This window comes from Drosophila subpulchrella, chromosome 3L (genome assembly GCF_014743375.2).
Source record: "Drosophila subpulchrella strain 33 F10 #4 breed RU33 chromosome 3L, RU_Dsub_v1.1 Primary Assembly, whole genome shotgun sequence".
In the NCBI taxonomy this organism is placed as follows: Eukaryota; Metazoa; Arthropoda; class Insecta; order Diptera; family Drosophilidae; genus Drosophila; species Drosophila subpulchrella.
This window is the reverse complement of record NC_050612.1, coordinates 9,568,807-9,587,073: the sequence shown is the minus strand read 5'-3', so window position 1 is coordinate 9,587,073 and position 18,267 is coordinate 9,568,807. Positions and strand designations below refer to the sequence as shown.

At 38.6% G+C, this 18,267-nt stretch overlaps 3 protein-coding genes across 15 annotated transcripts; all 3 read right to left on the bottom strand.

The window, feature by feature from the left end:
* Window positions 1-279: 279 nt before the first annotated feature.
* LOC119552568 (peptidoglycan-recognition protein LF-like) lies at window positions 280-1,204 on the bottom strand. Its single transcript, XM_037862192.1, has 3 exons — window positions 1,016-1,204; window positions 833-966; window positions 280-781 (listed from the first exon to the last, which is right to left on the bottom strand). The coding sequence occupies exons 1-3, from the start codon at window positions 1,143-1,145 to the stop codon at window positions 389-391; spliced, it is 657 nt and encodes a 218-aa protein (XP_037718120.1). The 5' UTR covers window positions 1,146-1,204; the 3' UTR covers window positions 280-388.
* Window positions 1,205-2,208: 1,004 nt separating this feature from the next.
* On the bottom strand, window positions 2,209-11,096 carry LOC119552634 (peptidoglycan-recognition protein LC). Of its 11 annotated transcripts, none has more exons than XM_037862313.1 (6): window positions 10,944-11,096; window positions 8,304-9,282; window positions 5,721-5,888; window positions 3,769-3,923; window positions 3,342-3,706; window positions 2,630-2,903 (listed from the first exon to the last, which is right to left on the bottom strand). In XM_037862313.1, exons 2-6 carry the CDS (start codon window positions 9,112-9,114, stop codon window positions 2,765-2,767), a joined length of 1,638 nt encoding a protein of 545 aa, XP_037718241.1. In that variant the 5' UTR covers window positions 9,115-9,282; window positions 10,944-11,096; the 3' UTR covers window positions 2,630-2,764. The 11 variants fall into 11 exon arrangements, with proteins under 11 accessions (XP_037718244.1, XP_037718248.1, XP_037718252.1 ...); XM_037862314.1 differs by lacking the exon at window positions 10,944-11,096 and adding an exon at window positions 10,536-10,903; XM_037862315.1 differs by lacking the exon at window positions 10,944-11,096 and adding an exon at window positions 9,881-10,463.
* Window positions 11,097-13,458: 2,362 nt separating this feature from the next.
* Window positions 13,459-17,849, bottom strand: LOC119552636 (peptidoglycan-recognition protein LA). Of its 3 annotated transcripts, XM_037862325.1 has the most exons (6): window positions 17,719-17,843; window positions 17,043-17,348; window positions 14,696-14,911; window positions 14,408-14,643; window positions 13,726-13,932; window positions 13,459-13,671 (listed from the first exon to the last, which is right to left on the bottom strand). In XM_037862325.1, exons 2-6 carry the CDS (start codon window positions 17,338-17,340, stop codon window positions 13,528-13,530), a joined length of 1,101 nt encoding a protein of 366 aa, XP_037718253.1. In that variant the 5' UTR covers window positions 17,341-17,348; window positions 17,719-17,843; the 3' UTR covers window positions 13,459-13,527. The 3 variants fall into 3 exon arrangements, with proteins under 3 accessions (XP_037718253.1, XP_037718254.1, XP_037718255.1); XM_037862326.1 differs by lacking the exons at window positions 17,043-17,348; window positions 17,719-17,843 and adding an exon at window positions 15,499-15,875; XM_037862327.1 differs by lacking the exons at window positions 13,459-13,671; window positions 13,726-13,932 and having other exon boundaries at window positions 14,490-14,631; window positions 17,719-17,849.
* Window positions 17,850-18,267: the final 418 nt, after the last annotated feature.

The following is an 18,267-nucleotide window of genomic DNA, read 5'->3' as shown; positions in this document are numbered from 1 at the left end:
TCACATCTTTGGGTCCAACTCATTTTGCTTTCCGTTTTCTTGGAACCAATGTCCGCTGGCCCGAAAAGAACGATTACAGTTATCAGATACATTTTGACCTTCTGACACAAATATAATACTTCATGATTTTTTCTCACCATTATTTGGAATTAAATTCATTACAAACAAATCGTTTGTTTCTAGCATTTAATCCAATATTTTAGGACTTCTAACCTCTGTAACCAGTGTGGCAACTGCTTTACTACCTCATATAGTTTTTGGTCAGGACCGTCGTATTGATTTTACTTTGCTACTAATTGTTCTTTCTTTAATAGCGGATAAACTTTGAAAAATTATGACACATGGACAAATCGTTTTTCTTTTGATTTCATTTTTTAAAGCAGTCGTATTAGTCTAAGTGCCTGATAATAGTTGACCAACGGGGCCACAGCTTCATCAAATCATATAGTTTTTGGCCAGGACTTTCAGTGGGCTCAAACTGACGCTGGCCATATATGTGATAATCCTGACGCAACTTCTTTCGACGAACTCCGTCCTCCATCAATCGCTTGGCTGCCTTAACTTGTCGTTCTTCAGGCTCCACATTTGAGAAAGTTCCAATAAAGGCAATGCTTATGGATACAGACTCATAGCCTCTCAGTGGTTGAGCCCGTACATCCCAGCCACGTCCCTCATAGATCTCTCCATCGCCGCCCACCAGGAAATTCAGGCCTATGTCATGCCATTCCCGGTCTCTCATGTGGAAATCCTGAACCATCTGCATGCGGTGTATGCAAACATCCTAGGGATAGCAAATAAGTATGTGATCTTAAAGTATATCTATTTGTATTACCTTTGTTTCGCACTGCTCGGTGGCTGTGTGATAAATAATAACGTTTTGGGCTGGCAGATTAAGAAAGTCCTTTGCAATGGGTTCCTCAGCTCCCCACTCATCGCGCTCGATTATGCACAGATCATTTCGGTGACCTGAACTTAACTGATGAGTATTTATGATCTTTAATTTCATCACACTCACTTCTCATCCAAATGTAGTAACCCATTGGTATGGTTAAGAACAAAATGAGGAAAATGGCAAAGTACATCCTCTTGGCGTTGACTCTCTTTTTCCCATTTCCTTCAAGATCGTTCAGCTCGGGATTTGCCATTTTGTAGAATTATCGGCAGTAGCCCAGTCAAAACAACAGCTGAATGCGCACTGAGGAATTAGTCAGGCACATAAAACAAATATATATTTACCTTTCAAAAAAGCTTTGCGTTTCTTTATCTGCAATATTTCTTGAACAACATTATTTTTGTTTGTTTCAAAATATATTATACATGTATTTATAAAAAATGCAATATCAACACAAACAATATCAGTAAACACAGTCTATTGCATTGGTGTTAAAGTGCGTGCGAATAAAAAGTTTCCTACAGCTATAGTACTTGAACATATACATACCTATCTATGTATATATTTTTAATCAGCATCAACTGATGAGACGATCGAAATCTCAAGAATTTAAAAGGCAGATAATCGGATTGAAAATGTAGTAAATTGCAATAGGAAAAATCTTTATATGTACATTTATATGTATATCTATAAGAACCTGTTTTAACCCATTCGTAATCTAAAATTAGTTTTGGGCAGGGACATTTTATTGACTTTATTAAGAATAAATAAGAATTTATTAAAATTATTTATACAGTTTACGTCAGTTAACGTCTTTCAATACCAAAAATGATTTTTAATATTACGTACGTATGAGAAATATTTTAAAATTGCATCTTAAATTTTTTCTGGTTTTATTGAACCGTTGGGAAAATCTCAAACCGCCATGCTGACCGCAAAAATGTCGATTTTTTTGTTTAATCATCAAAGAATTTGCGTAATGGAGTTATCTTTTTATTAAATGTGTTTGAAAAAATATTTTAAAATACAATTAAGAACCAAAGACAAACAGACGTTTGCGATGAATATAATCTACATACATTATAAATGTTCTTTATATGGTGCTATCACTCAAGGTAAACGAGCCACAACAAATAAGATAAACAGGTAAAATTAAAAACGGGGAGTTCCCTGATCTCTCTTTCAACGAAAGTAGGCCTGGCATTTTACCGTCCACTTTTCCGGTTCCAAGCAGCTCCAGACAGCATTCAAGAAAAATCCCCGCTTCCAGTTATCAGCTAGATTTTAACCCCCTGATATGATTGAAATACATCAAGTTAATCACTTTGCTTTATTTAATATCACATTTTTTCAAACAAATCGTAATTCTAGCTAAATCGAATATGCCACACATTAAAGGGAGAACACCTATGCTACAATATCAATACGAAAATGAATGATAACATTCTTATATCGGAGATGCGCATATCTTAAACTATTATTCACGACCAATGAGTCCAGTTGCCGAAGCTTTGGTAGAGGGCATCCGCCTTATATTGGGTAAGAGTTGGCTCCAATTTACTGGCCGCTGTAAATCGATAGTTGGGATCGATCTTTCCCAGCTTAACGCCGCGTTCCAGTAAAAGACGTGTGACGCTGAGCTGCTTGGCCGACGGCTTGAGGGTCTGGAAAGATCCGATATAGGCGAAACTAAGACTCTTCGAGTTATAGCCGGCCATGTGGGCGCCCACTTGGTCCCATCCACGTCCCACGTACACATTGCCATCGCCGCCGATCAGGAAATTGAAGACTATATCGTCCTCCTGCACCGACTCTATATCGAAGGACTGACGCAATCGTACTCGGAACACACACTGCGCCTGGGTGGTACAGTCATCGGAATTTGTGGGCAGGACTATTACCAATTTCACGGGCTGCTCCAGATCCGGAATCTTCTTCTGCGGCGGCTGGGCTAGCCATTGCTGACGCTCCACAAATCGAAGTATCAATCCTCCACCAATATTGTCCAGACCTGTCGATTATTCAGGGTTATATTTAGTTTTCAAATAACATTTGTAACATATAAACATCCATTTTGAGTTTTGGTTAGTAAATTTAAGCGGCTTATGTTTTAGAAAATAACGAAAAATTTAAAGCAACACTTTTTATGCGTGTTAGTAACCAATAACTAAATTAATTTTATTATTTAATCCATTTCCCATATTATTAAGCCGCTTTTTTAAAGAGTAAATTAGATTTCCTATAAGCATGCATGTTATATGACCATTTCCTCTTGAGTTTATTGATGTTGATAATGAAGTAAAAAACTGATAAGACCGTAATTTTTTAATTTGGTGAATAAAGAATCTTTCAATAACTTTTTGTTTGGCACCTTTATTCGATCTTAATTTGAATAATTTAAGTCTACTGAATCATATGCAAATCTGGCCAAGTCTTTGTCAGATTGTACCAGTGTGGCCAAGTTTGGATGATCCTGTAGAGCTCCTCAGCGGGCCTTAGGGTTCCCGTTATCTGCCGATGTCCCAGGAGTTGGTAATCGGGCTTTAGTTTCTTCAGGCGAACACCTTGTTCCAAAAGCAACTGACAGGCCTCCAATGATTTCGGCGTTGGCTCGTTCCGTCGGAAGCTACCAATAAAGCTAATACCGATGCTGCTATCGTTGTTGTCCCGCGTATGCGCACCCACGTAGTTCCAGCCCCGCCCCTCGTAAACGCGACCATCCCCGCCCACCATAAAATTGTATCCTATTTGACCCCAGTTAAATGAGTCCATGTGCTTGCTCTGCGTCACGCGGACCCAATAAGAGCAGGATTCCTAAATTAAAAACGGGTTCTTAAGTGGTTCGAAAATATTGGATATACAATATATGTACTTACTCTCGTGTCACATGTTTCGGTTGGAGTATCGGATATTATTACCCTGGAGACCGGAAGATTCAGGGGCTCTAGCGTTCCCCTAGTCACCACACCGCCCCAGCTCTTTATACCGATCACAACTAGTTTTCCGTCGACATGGACTTCGGAATCATCAACTGGTTCAAAAAGAGCAGCTGTGTTAGTCAACCTTTAAGAGTTTTAAGAAAGGCGGAATGCAAACTATTTCGAAAATAAAATATTATCATGAAGAATGTATGACTAAATTCAAAGATAACTATATGAAATTTAAAAACACTATGTGAATAATACTGATATTTTCAAATCTCAAAAGATTGGATTCAACTAATGTTAAAACAAAATATATAATATTTAATAATAATTCAAAAGTTTAAATTAAAACACTTAACATTTTTACAGATTTTCTGAAAAGTTTGCATTCTTTCTCTCAAAATCCTTTAAATAGATTCATACATACATCCCTTGATCGTTATACAATACTTATAACGATCAGTTTTATATTCCATTCAACTCAACGACTTCCTTTTCTTTTTGAATTTTCATGAGGGGGGTTTGGGGGAATGAGATCGAATAAAGTGCATCTGTTGGTCATATTTCTACAGACTCTATTTACTTGTAAAACATATAATACATAACTTATTAGATTTCATGTGACCAATGCGGCCACGTCTGGATGATCTTGTAGAGTTCCTCTCCGGGACTTTCGGTGGCGCTGAGTTGCCGATGGCCATAGAGCCGATACTTGGGTGTTAACTTCTTGAGTCGAACACCCTCTTCCAAGAGCAGTTGGCAGGCCTTCAACTGCCGCTCGTTGGGCCTCTGCTTCGTGAAGGTTCCTATAAAGGATATCGCAATCGTCCCTGTATTATAACCCTTGGTATGGGCGCCCACATATTCCCAGCCACGTCCCTCGTACACACGTCCATCGCCGCCAACCAGAAAGTTGTAGCCAATGTGATCCCAGCCCCAGCTGTCCATGTGAAAGGACTGGACGACATTCACACGCGCTGAGCAGACCTCCTTCGATGGGGAGTGGTTAGATGTTGACATAAGTAATGATTGTTACGAATGATCGGGTCATGGAATATGGATTCTACTCACCCTTGACTCGCAACCCTCGGCGGCGGTGTGCGAGATGACAGCCCTATTGACGGGCAAATTCTGCGTAGCGAGCTTATTCTTCGCTGGCCTTCCGCCCCACTGGGCCACCGTCACGATGACTAAGGTGCTATTATCGATCACATCCAAGTCGGCTGAATGGAGAGTTTTGAAGTTAGCATGGCACACAAGCGCCCAAAACAACAGTAGTGATCACTCGAAAACAAAGTAATTCAAACGCCAATGCTAAGTTTTAAGATCCAAGCAATTAAGATTCTTACAGTTTTGGACAACCTAAAACGTTTTGCACTTTTTCACGTTTGCTCTTATATTGAAAGTTCCGGAATAATATAAAAAACTTTATTCCTACCCTTCCTTTTAAAGAAATTTCTGGCATTTTAAAAGTATTCCTAATTGTTTTAATATTTAATCACACTACCATTGTTTCATGGGCAAGTGTTAAGGTAATACACGAGGTCGATTCACTGGCATATTCCATTCAATTAAACTTTAGGCCACGCTCTTGATTCATGGTTCACTTCACAACACTGATCAGCATGGATCACATAACGCGCAATTCGAGCAGCAAGATGGATGATGTTCCGACACATAAAAACACAAAGTTTCTAATGAGTTATTATATACAAGATGATATTAGTATGGGTTATTTACATGCTGGTTGGGTTGGTGAGTTAGGATTTGGTTAGAACACAGACGCCAATTCGATTTTTGATTAGTCGGAAGCTCTTTCGCACATATTGTGGGGGACAAAACTGTACCTATTGTTGAATTGATTGGAATATTTTGTCTGGAATCGTCGACATCGCTGTGCTTACTTTGGTTCAACGACTTGCCGAAGAGGTTTGTGGTGGTGGCCAGTACGATGCCTAGCAAGATGGTTAAAAGGACAAAAACCACCGTTATTGTGACAGCCTTGCGACCTATAGTGTTGGGCAGAAAGGGGCAGAGGGGTGGTGGCTGCGCCGGATCATCCAGCTTGGAACCTGCAAAAGGGTCGCGAAAATGTGGGTTAGTGAAAGGTGGTAGAGGGACTAGAGTTTATATCTCTAACAAATTTTCAGGAAAAGATTCCTTAAATGTGGAATTAAAATATGTTTTTCGAAATCTTTGACTAAAGGTTGGCTTGGCAAACCAACTTAAAAGAGTTTTTGAAGTAAAGTACAAGGTTTTAAGAGTAGGTTCTAGTAAATTGTAAATTGTTTTCATATTAGCATTTTCATTGACCCAAAGTGTTAAAATATTTATATGGATAAAAGCCAAACCAATTATGAAATTGACCTTTATTCGAAATCTTACGCTTTTCTAGGCCCTTCTCTAGGATCTCCAATCGTTTTTCATGTTCCCTCAAAGAGTTCTCCAAACATTGTATCAATTTCGCTCCAGTTTTCATCTTGCCCAGACAGATGTCGCACTTCCACCTCAAATTGGGTACCTTATCCAGCATTTTAAGCTGATCCTCACTTAATTCCGAGCATTTACGATGACAGAGCCGCCCACATAGCCCATTATCACACTGGATCAGACCAGAACTATTCACGATCATCTCGTGACACTTCAGGCAAATTTTAAGCGCGTTCCTCGACATTGCCCGATCGCTCCATATGAACAACTGAAGCCGATCGGTGGGTACTTTTCCCGATCCGTGCGTATGCCTGTTTAATTCTTGTTTTTTCACTTTTTCATTTAGCAAGTATTTAAGGCATACAAAAACAATAATGCAAAAAATTCCCCACTCTAAAGAGGCACGCGGGTATTTATTGCCAGATCCAGGGGAATCACCTGTCTATATAATACGAGTGTACCTAACTGCAGCTAACTAAATTTACACTTACTCGCCTGGTTTACTTTAGCTTTCATTTCTTACTGGCGCTTTAATTATGGTAATTGTGAAAACCAATGAGGTAAACAATGGCATGTCGGCAGCTGCTATTGTTTTTTCAAGTATTTATCGCAAGTTTACACCAATTTGATTAACGGCCTAAGGTACCTTGAAACGGCAGAGATATTTTTGTTTTCGTGAATGAAATTGTGTTTTTCTTTTGCCCCATAAATAGATCAGAATCAGAAAGGCTTAATACTTAAGAACAGGCTGAATAAATTTCTTATAAAACATGGCTTTCAGGGATTCCCAAATCTTTTCGAGCAATAACTTCCCTCATGAATATAAGGCCCCACTTGTGTTTTATGGGAGACCAATTTTGGTTCGTGATTTTCCATGCAAACTAGTGAATTTTAATAAGCTTCGAGTCAAAAAAAATATTTTCGTGTTAGATTCTCTCTTTAAGTTATACAACAAAGTACAAATTTCATATTGTAAGTCAGCTATATACCTTGTAGTTAAGATTTTCTGTATAATTAAAAAATAAAGGAAACTTATAAACTAATTTTTACTCAATTCCTTTTAATTGGGATTCTCTGGAAAATTTTCCTAAATTAATTTCTTGGTGTCTGTGCCCTTGAGCAACTAAATGCATTTATGTTGTTATTCTAGTACAATGTACGATTTGTTCTATGCTTTGTGGGCCATCTGCTAATCTACCATTCACAGCACGGTCGTTAGACTAGGCTAACTGTCTGATTGTCCGACTGGGCTGGGTAAACAAATCGCCACACACGCTAAGTATCGCCCAATAAAGCAAACAAAACGGAGGCAAGGTGAAGACAGAGAAGGAATGTAAACAGAACCAGCAGGAAATATCAACGATAATATATATTAAGGATATACATATAGCAAAAGAAGAGATCATTTATATATGAAGCTACAATAATATTGAGTAAAATATTTAATCGGAAATAGAACATTAAAAAGAAAATGATTGTAGACAAAGTAATTTCATCATATCATCAGTAAAATATAAAACATGAAATAGGAATGAAAACTGTAGGATCGGGAAAAAAACCATATTGTAGATATCAAAACAAACATAAGTACCTACAAATTGCACTCCTATGTCTTTAACTTTAGGGTAAACAATTGAATCGGAAATATAAAATAGGAAAGAACTACATTAATATTAAAATATATATTATCTATCATTGAGTAAAAGATTTAATGGGAATTCAATTAATAAGATCGTAAAAAATATAAAAATAATATAGGTAACAATTTCACTCCTATATTTACACTTGTTACTCGTTAAGTAAAAGGGTATGCTAGATTCGTCGGAAGTTTCAATATCTATCTTCATTTCAAAAATTGTTCAAATCGGACCATCCATTAAAAAGTTATAAACAAATAAAGAAATCGACGCTAGGTGGCGCTTTGCTGCATATCTCCATCTCCCTTGCACTCCCCTCAGCTGAGTAACAGGTATTTAATAGTCGTTCTCTCTTGTTTTACGAATAAATTTAAACTATTCCTAGTCAGCTATAATATTTTGAACCTTCATATGACTTACCCGGCTCATTCCCATTTGTGGTTACACCCCCATTGAAGGCGGGATTATCCTGTCCATCGCCCGGTCCTTCGCCCGCTTTCCACTTGTCCCGATTGTCGATGAGAAACTGTTGTATCGTCACGGGTCCCTCGTAGAAGTGCTTATCACCGAAGGTCACATCCGTGGAGTTGGTCAGGGCGATGCTACCGATTCCCTGGGTTGCTCCGCCCGCCGGGGAAGTGGGCGTGGCCAGGGCCAGATTGCCATTCAATATCTGCTTGGCAACGACCCCAGCTTCCAGGGGATTTGGAGGTGGGACTTCCGCCTGACCCGGCGCCACCTGACGACTGATCACCGTTAGACCCTGGTTAAGGTCGCGCAGGTGGGAACTGTTGGGCGGGTAGGTGACCTGGTGACCCAGCTTCTGCACCGTATAATCCTCGGCATCGCCCTCCGAGTCACTATCAATACAACTGGAGTCGATGGCATTCTCATCGATGGAGACAATGGAAATGGTGGTACTTCGTATAGAAACCGTCGGCGATGATGAAGTCTTTCCAGCTTTTTCCTTTGTTATATTCACGGTGTGCTCGATGCTGATACGCTTGGTTTCCGCTTTCGCTTCCGATTTTGATTGGGACTGCCCTTCATCAGTCCCCCGATCTTTGTTCTCCTTCTTCGGACGGAAAGATGCCGCATTATCATTCAGTATAACACCCGAATCCGTGGACGAAGTACTGCAGTTTTTTGGAGCCGACGGATCGGTAACTCTACGTTTCGTATTGGGACATTGGATCATTTCCTTTTCATTGCTAAAATGCATGTCGGGCATTCAGAACAGTCACGTAACCAGATATTTATTTCTTCTGGATCTCGGAACTTTATGTGTTGGCCTTCCTATTTAGCAGATTGGGTAGAACATTTTCGCTGAGGGATTAGTTTTTTTATGGCAGATCGGCTGACTGGGCGCAGCTCTACGGAAACATCACATAATGAGCATCTGCAAATAGGAATACATTTTTTTTATTCCCGGTTAACTGGTTGATAATAAGCAAGTCAAATGATAAATTTCGAAGAGTCTTTGTTTGAAATGGGCTTAAATGGGTCTAGTTGTGAAATTGCACTCTGGGTTCTTTGGGTTTATTGTATTACGTTTTATAGATAAAATGTTTTTAAGAAGTTTGATTAACATATGTTTTGGCTTTCAAGGAAACTAAATTATTTTATTTTGTTTTAGGAGCATTGATAAACAAGTAGGTTTATGTTATGGTTTCACTTTATCAAAGGAAATTGATAAAACTTATTTTGAATTTTTTAAAATTTATTTTTAGAACTCTTTATTAATATTTTCCACCACTTTAAAAATTGTTATATTTGATTATTTCGCTTAAAATAATTATTTTGTCGATATAACAGTCCATTAGAGCATTCTATTTGCCGGTTTCATTGTGCTTTATAAGTATAATTATCACTTTTAGTTCATGTATACATGATTGCTGATAAGCTCTATTGCCTGAGGGCCCGTCTATAGAGTTTTTAAAAGGCGAATAAAAAGCCGTGCGGCTGCTGTGTAGCAAGTTTGTCTAATTGAGACTTACGGGTTTCGAATAGTGCTCGGATGTATTCAGTTTATATTGTGCACCCCTCAATACGATTCATAAAGTTGGTCAAAACGCTCTCACGAATGCAAGGCTTATGCAAATTAGCTATAATCATTGACGTAGTAAATTTACTTAAGTGGATTCCGAGAAATACGAAGCGCAAGACACACTTTCTACTAGCTGCAAGCTACAAGGGGGTGCTATATATGCTTAATTTTGGATATGCGAAAGTCTCAAGTGTGACGTCTTCAAAAGGTTGAAAGATCATCATGGACATATCGTATGACGTCTTTGTGAAAGATACTAAAGTTCATCAAAAGGTGTGTCAAATGCAAGACAGTAACTCTCTTTTATAGAGTTCTTAGAATTCTGATAAGCCCGAAAGAATATCGAATGGGAAATGGAATGGGGGGTTCGAGGGATCCGTCGACTATATATGTTAGTACCGATGTGCTAGAGTTGGCACAGAGCGCGCTTTTGAGATAACACGGAATGGAATATGGAATACCGAATACCGAATACCATATACCATATTACGAACAACGACAACGGCTACAAATGATGAACGGAATGGCAGTTCGAGTTTACTGAGCGCACCAATACACGGACATTTGAGCGGCGGCCATTGTCACTAACACACACACACACTCACTGATCGTTATAATATGGGTATCTCTTTGTTGTTGGTTGTGGGCTCTGTCGTCTGGAGAATCGATAATAATTAACAACTCTGTTGTTGTACGTGTTTTTAAAATTATCATTAAATATGGCCTATGTGCAAATTAATTGATTTTTGATCGGTGTTTCGATAGCTTGGTTTTCCAGCTATTATTTCGTTTTCTTTTGGAATTTCGAAAGGGTTATTAACATTCCATGGAAAATAAACGTTTTGTAAACAGCATTCCCTTAAATCGAACTAGTTTTCACTTAGGCACTGCTTTAATTGATCAATTATTTGTAATTTGTTGACATATTTGTGGGTGCTTTAGCCGTATAAAATTTGGGTTCTTTGAGGTGTGTAATACTCTGTATATATATATTTTGCATTTTTTTTACGCACTTCCAATTGCCGACAAAACCGATGCAGCACGTAAATATTTGAGCGTCTATACTATATAAAAAACTTGTAAGTTGAACTTTTTTATATTTTTCGCGCCAATTCCGAATGGTTGAGCAGCGGCGCGTTCGAGTGACTCTGATCAACTGAGCGGCGATCAAATCGCGGAGGTCTGAAAAGCTGGAGCGTCTAAAATATCGCCATGCGGGAGCGTGTGAGAAAGAGAGAGAGAGCAGAGCGATGAGAAAATAGAGAGGGACAGGGAGAGCCGTCTGGTCGGCTTTTTGTTATTTAACCAAAGCGGTTTGATTTGAGTCTAATTTTGAGGCAGTCCAACTCGTTACAAATTAGCATTTTAGTAAATGGTTTTTGAAAAGATTTTCATAGACCTGCTGGAAAACCTTGTCCTAAAAAATTTAAAAAAAAAATCCAAATGGATACATTTAACCAATAAAAAATATATAGACAAATAGGACTATCTTATAGATAGTAAACAAAATCTTCTGAATTTGGAAAATTAAAACGACTATATTGACATAATACAAAAATTTAATTATTAAAATTAGCTTTAAAATTTATTTTGCTAAAAAATGTAATCTTATAAATTCGATTTAAAGTTCTATCATCATCTATTATGTAAGAACTGATTTTCTCCTCCGAAAATATATTTTAAAACAAGTTACTAACCAGCTCTGAACTACTTTTACCCGATCGAAACGGGTTTTGTAATGGAAAGAAACCGATCCGAAGAATCCAAAAGAATTTCGATAACTGCATTTTCAGACCTGCATTTTTCGGTTTTTCCGCGCGTCACCAAGTTGAGGAACCTGTTCTCGGTTTTGGGTTTTTTTTAAATATCTTCCAGATATTAGTCAAATTTATAATGATACTTCTAGCGTCGCCCCGTGGCTGAAGATCGGGCTCTCCAGCTCCCTGCCCACCTGACGATGACTGTTTGTTTTTGTTTAGTTGTTTAGTCGTCCACAGCACACCGACATCCATACAGACACATAGGCGTATACGTATTATATATAATTTTTTATTTGTTCAACCAATAAACAACACAAATCTCCGGCTCTCTCCCGGCTCCGAGCACTTTTGGTACAGACAGTGCAGTGTGGGCAAAAATTTGAACATTTTAAATTGCGCTACCATTTCCGAGAATTGTTTTGTTTGTGTCCCGCAATTGGTTTTTGGCTATTTCAGTTCGTGGTACAGGCATATACATTCAGAGCTTTTTCGCTCCCAACTCCCAGTTTGACCCATTGTAATTACGTTGAAAAATATTTAATGTAATTATAGTGGTACGCCGATCGTTGATAGTCTGAAAAGGGCACCGGGAAACTGTTGATCGTAAAGAGCTATCAATCAGCGGAACGAATTTCAAATACGCTTTTATCCGGAAATTTTAAAAATAACTGAACTAAAAGCGTGATCAGTTTTAATCGTTAGAAAATATATACAGTTTCCGATTTCTGTTTCCATGTGTTTTTGAAGCACTGATAAGCTTTTGAAATTTATTAGCTGTTTGTATATACAGTTCAAGTTCAAGCTTGAATATCATCTTATGATTTATGCCTTTTGTAGCCAGGCAATGTATTCCTTGTTGACCCATTTTAATTGCGAAAAATGCCAGTAATTATTGTAAATCATTTCCAATGAAGCAGATAACAATTTCCTTACATGAGCTGCAAAATCAATCACTATATCTATTTTTATACATCTACCTTTACACATTTTCTTCCCCTAATTATTATTAATTATTTTACTTTTACTTGGTTCCCTCTTGGCATTTGTTTTTTTTTTTTTTGGCTACACGTGCCGCAATTCTCGTCATTGTTTTGGCCAAAAATTCGTTTATTTTATTTTTTCTTGGGTTTAATTAGTCAACGAATGTACGTCACTCTCTAAGGGGGTTGAACTGAAGGTTAGTGATGAGAACAGGGTTAAAGTACACGCCCCAGAGTTTTGAGTATCCAAAGTATTATTTGTCAGCGAAGACGTCATAGTTTTGGGCAAACGTTTTGATAAATAAACGAATGTACGTCACTCCTTTGGGCTTTGAACTGAAGATCAAAGATGATGGATCCCACAACTGGGAGTATCCAATATATTTATACACATGGGCTATTTGAAGCCATGCTGTAAAAAAATTAATGTTATATTGAATACTCATTAAGTTGAAACCCAGATAACTGACAAAGGCAGTCACAGCAATCACAACATCGCTAATACAAGTGAAGTGAAGCTACCGATAATGATGTTGTACTGGCGCACAAAGGCTGTCATATACAAATACACATAAAACCCAGGCCTGTCTATAGAATAATGGTATGTATGGGGTACTGGTACTGGTACTGATAGGTTGACTGCGGCTTGGGAATTTCCAGCTTTTTGAGCGACAGTTCAACAAGCCGATCCAGAGAGAGTGAGAGATCAGTGCTCTATAAATAAACCGCCCGCTCCCAACCGGTTTGCTGTGTTTTCGAGCCAGCATAACCGATTTAAAGAAAGCCCGTTTCGCCTTAGTACAAGGTATTAAATATAATTTGTGCTTGGATACACTTAGGTGGTAAGAAGTCTGTAGCTATTGCTTGGCATCCCACGGTTCCGGTTTCATGCCCAGTTCGATGCCACACGCCCGGGCCCCGTCCATTCCGCAGCCGTAGAAGTGCGGCCATTTCCGGATTTCTTGATAGACGTAAGCCCCCGGACTTCTGGTCGTCTTGGTCTGGAACATTTGGAATATTTAATAGTGAAAATGGTTTCATACCCTCTTTTTTACCTGATTTTGGGCCACTAATTTGTAGTCCACTTCGACATTTCTGTTGGCGACTGCATGGGCCAGCAGAAATTGGACACCTTCCAATTGTTTGGCAGAGGGCTTAAACCGGCCGTAGTCGCCCATAAAAGTAATCGCCAAAGTTTGGTTTGCATAGGTGTTGGCCCAGTCCCAGCCGCGGCCTACGTAGATATTGCCCTCCTCCGAAACCTGGTCGAAACGAATACGGAAATTTGACAATTTGCGTAAGCGGAAAGCAAAATGCCCAAAATGGCACGTGAACGTGCCGGGAACACAAATGCTCGCGTCGGGATTTCTTTTTATTACACTTAAAAATATATATTCAGAAATTTAACTTGTTTTAAGCATAACATTAAAAATTGTTGATATTTTAAAAAAATATATTATGATCAATAGCAAAATATTGTGGAAACTTACTCATAATAAAAACATTTTAAAAAGACTAAAAGAAGTCATGCAATTGTTTTTAAAAACAAAAATAAGCAGATATTTATACAATTTTGGAAAACAACTTAAAAAAATTACTTGATGTGGAAAAAAAACTTTTTTTTAAGGAAAAATTTATGTATTTAATAAAAATATCCCTTCTTATTTTTAGTCTTTTTCTGTGTTTAACTAACACTCATTTCTTAATTTGAAGACATAAAAACAACAAAAAACTCACATAAAAATTGGACTGGATGTCTGGCAGACCCTTTTCGGCAACTGCGGAATCCTGGATGGTTCGCATCTTGATGGAGCACTTGTAGATGTTCTCGCAGGGCAGCGATTGGACACCAATGTGGGTGATCAGGACGTAGGGAATGGGTCGCTTAAGGGGAATGGTCAGGGCAGGCGTGGTCTTGGCGGCTCCCCACTGCTCTCTGTCGATGACCAGATGGCCGTTTCCTAGATTCGGAACTGAGAATTTGGTGAATTGGTTATGGGGACAATTCGAGTCCCGTGCACTTACACGTGTCGTGGTCGTAGTTGTTGCCAAAGTAGATGGCCTTGTTGCTGGGCAACTCCGGCCGGGGACGATTGAGCTCCACATAGAGCACCACCAAACCGGTGGCCAGGACCAAAAAGATCAGCGTGATCAACAAGATGGTATTCCGGGTGAGCCGCTTTGATGGCGACTTATCACGACTACGATTGGCGTTGCCATTAGCATGGTTGCTGTTGATGCCTGAATTAGCGAAAGTCAGTCAATTAGCATTTCGTATACACAGCAAATAAAGATGGTATCTTAAAAAAATCTTATAGATTTGCCTAACAAAAGTCTTGGATGCTCTTTTGTTTTGCGGTCTTATGATATGTTAGTCTTTTGTATTGGTTTCTTGATGTATTGTTTGCTGTTTAAATTAACCTTTTTCTTGAAGTTCTCAAAATATTATATTTGGTGTATTTTTAAAAAGAACGAGTCAAGGTATAATATACCATATAGGATTATATTCCGTGTGTTGATAATATTATATACTCATAAACCATCATATATTTTTATTGAAGTTTAATGTTCATTAGAAATGAATAATCGTAAAGACTACAAAAGTGAAAAACCCGTGATTCATAATATTTCATATATATCTTCTGGAGTTTTCCTACAAATATCATCCAATCAATCTTCTATATATCTAAACCCAAAAACTATTTATAATTTTTTGTCTGTGTACGTAAGAAAGCAACTTGTTTGACACACACACTTGATAGCTGATACTAAATACAATTTTCGCAGTAGAAAGTGATATATTAGGTGATGATATCTATTGCATATACTTGATGAGTCCCGGGAGTGTGATTGTTGGGTGAAACTGGGTTCCGGGGTACGTCTCCTGCGCGCCGTGCGCTCCGAGTGAACTTTCAGCAGCAGTTTCATGGCACTTCGTTCAACGGTGGTGGCGACACTTAGCTTATCACAACGTTTTTGGAACTCGGCACGGGCACAGTCCAGGGCATTATAGGCGATTTCTTTTATGAGTAATTGCCCGCTGAATCATCGGAATTATCACAGTGGCAAGGGCTGCACAAATACTGGGTACTGCAGCGGTCTGGATATTAATTGTTTTATAATGGATTTGACCGATAATCGGACAGCGGAGTGCCACTGGTACCGCCACCGCACCTGAACCCGTCGCACAAACAACTGAAATGCGGCGCGGCTGTCGATGGAACAGAAACAGAAACAGAAATACGAATGCCAAAAGCGCGCTGGAACGACAGCCATCTCGCTCTACCCTTGGTTGACATGTTTTGTGTTTGTTTGCGTGCAGAAAGGCGGCAGAGGGGGTGGCCAAGGGGGCGTGTAGGGGGTGCGTCATGATACCGCCGGCCTTCTGTTGTTGTTTTGCCATATCACATTTTACACACTTACGCTTTGCACTCTTATTTCTCGTACTTCTCGCTCTCTCTCTCTCCCCCTTTCTCTTTTGTACTACGTGACGTATGCGCAATATGCGATGTGCATCGCAAATGTCGAAAGATTGATCCACAAAACACTGGATAGCCGTAACTCTCTCTCGCTCTCTCTGTATCTGAGTGCAACTGAGCGGGGTGCTCTCTTTGGGCCCGAGTTCCCGTGTTTATGGGGGTTCCAGGAATCCCGCCAACCGATTTGCATTTCAATTAGCTCGGTTATTCACTTATCTGGTCTGTTCTTCCCGCTAAATTATTAACCCATATCTGATCCGTTGTGGACGATCGTGCTATGGAACTAATTGACACTTACAGTTCTGACAATATCTGATCATAATCTCTTTTTCAATGTAAGCCTGCCTTGAGAACTCACGAAAAATATTTGTCAAACGAAACTGGGATAACATACCTTATTTGGAATCAGAACAAAATTAAAACCTGTTGAAATATGGAGACAAAATTGACGGTTTGACATAAACTCGTAATTAATTAAGTAAATCGTTTGAAATTTAGAGGTTGATTACCCAGTAAAATTAATTTTATTTGGCTTTAAAGCCCACATCAAGATTGCTCTTCATTTTATAATTAAGTTTTTAAAGTTTGTTAGTTAGTTTACTAGCAATATATGGTAAAGTCTAACACCCTTCATTATTTACTTTAAAAATAGTAACAAAGTTCAAATTAGTAGGTAAATGTATACCTAAAATTGAGTTCGACAGAATTAGTTTTGAGTAAATAAATACTTCGCAAAAAAAAGTTAACAATTTGCATAAACTTTAAATGAATATTTTTAGAAATTTATTTATTACTATCAGATACGATAGTTGTCTGACTTGATTATTGGTTTAAAGTTTAGTTTTAGATTATAATTGATAATTGTTCAACTACATTCAGGATCGGGGACTCACCGGCTGCCGTTTGCATGGCGTGCGCCTCCATATAATCCATATAGTATATGGATACCGGTCCCTGGTATTGGGTCATGGGACCGATCACCACGTCGGTGGAGTGGTTGAGGTTAATAACGCTGGACGGCTGGATGGCTGGGTTTGTGAAGATATTCTGTGGTATGGGCAGGCCCGAAGATGAGCTCGTTGAGGAGGCCGAAGTGAGGTTGTGCAGCCTCTGGGCGGGACTTGGTCTTTCCCGACCCTGGAGAGTCCATAACGCATTGTCCCGCGATGGGTTGCCATTCTCCTCAAACATTGTGGAAACTGTTAAAATAAAAAAAGATATTTATAGTTTTCCAATAAAACAAATATAAATTATTTATACATATTATGGGTTTTATCCGCAATCACATTAACCTTTGAGTGCGGTTAAAATTTTTTTTAAGATCTATAAATATTACTCTAGGCATAACTAGTTTTAGCTATTAACTAATTGCGTAAAAATAGACAAAAACCATGACCTTGGCTAAGGAGATATGTGAGTCAACTTTATAAAATCAGGTTTGGCTTAGAGAATAAAATATAACAGTTTTTTTAATTTATCAAGATAGTATTATTGGATCCACTAAATATTTACTTTAGATGTCCTGATAATGTTTATAAAGGGGCTTATTCCCTAGAGAAAAATACCGACTTAAAGATGTATTTCGAAGATATATTTGCTTTGGGTGCTGATGATCGGGTTCGGGAAAATCCGAGACTGTTTCCGGAGTGCGGAGCTTTGTGTACCGCCTGCGTGCCAGCCGAACGACAACTGCTCGACGTTGCATTCCCCCGGGGATGAAACTGAAAAATAAACAAAAATATCGAGTCCTCTCTCTTGGCTTATTTACTCGGGCTCCGCAATGATTGCGATTCCATTGTCTCTCACTCTCTGATGCAAAGTTTTGCGTTGGTCTTTTTATTGTCATGGCATAAAAATCAGTTGAACGGGAAATTTTTCAATTAATCACTAATATTTTGATATTTAATGGCAGGCCTATGACTGGCATTGATTTGCATAAGGGGTGGAATATTAGCGAAATAGTAGCTCTAGTCTGGAAAAAAACACTCTTTCTTCATAGATGCACATTAGTCAATGGGAATATAAATAAATAATGCTGTTATTGGGAAAGTCAGCCGGCTTAATATATTGTTTATATTTAATAATATTAACAAAGCTGCAAGTGCCGCCCTCTAGTGG

What these genes read in the sequence shown, in the direction of transcription:
- LOC119552634 (XM_037862313.1), bottom strand. Translation starts at nt 9,114, where the DNA reads ATGCCCGACATGCATTTTAGCAATGAAAAGGAAATGATCCAATGTCCC. An exon ending in CACAAATGGGAATGAGCCGG is followed by an intron (nt 5,889 to 8,303) that starts GTAAGTCATATG and finishes ACCCTTTTGCAG; the next exon opens with GTTCCAAGCTGGATGATCCG. An exon ending in CCGAAACATGTGACACGAGA is followed by an intron (nt 3,707 to 3,768) that starts GTAAGTACATAT and finishes TTTTTAATTTAG; the next exon opens with GAATCCTGCTCTTATTGGGT.
- LOC119552636 (XM_037862325.1), bottom strand. Translation starts at nt 17,340, where the DNA reads ATGTTTGAGGAGAATGGCAACCCATCGCGGGACAATGCGTTATGGACT. An exon ending in CGCCATGCAAACGGCAGCCG is followed by an intron (nt 14,912 to 17,042) that starts GTGAGTCCCCGA and finishes TCGCTAATTCAG; the next exon opens with GCATCAACAGCAACCATGCT. An exon ending in CAACTACGACCACGACACGT is followed by an intron (nt 14,644 to 14,695) that starts GTAAGTGCACGG and finishes CCAAATTCTCAG; the next exon opens with TTCCGAATCTAGGAAACGGC.
- LOC119552568 (XM_037862192.1), bottom strand. Translation starts at nt 1,145, where the DNA reads ATGGCAAATCCCGAGCTGAACGATCTTGAAGGAAATGGGAAAAAGAGA. An exon ending in TTACTACATTTGGATGAGAA is followed by an intron (nt 967 to 1,015) that starts GTGAGTGTGATG and finishes AGTTAAGTTCAG; the next exon opens with GTCACCGAAATGATCTGTGC. An exon ending in CCGAGCAGTGCGAAACAAAG is followed by an intron (nt 782 to 832) that starts GTAATACAAATA and finishes TGCTATCCCTAG; the next exon opens with GATGTTTGCATACACCGCAT.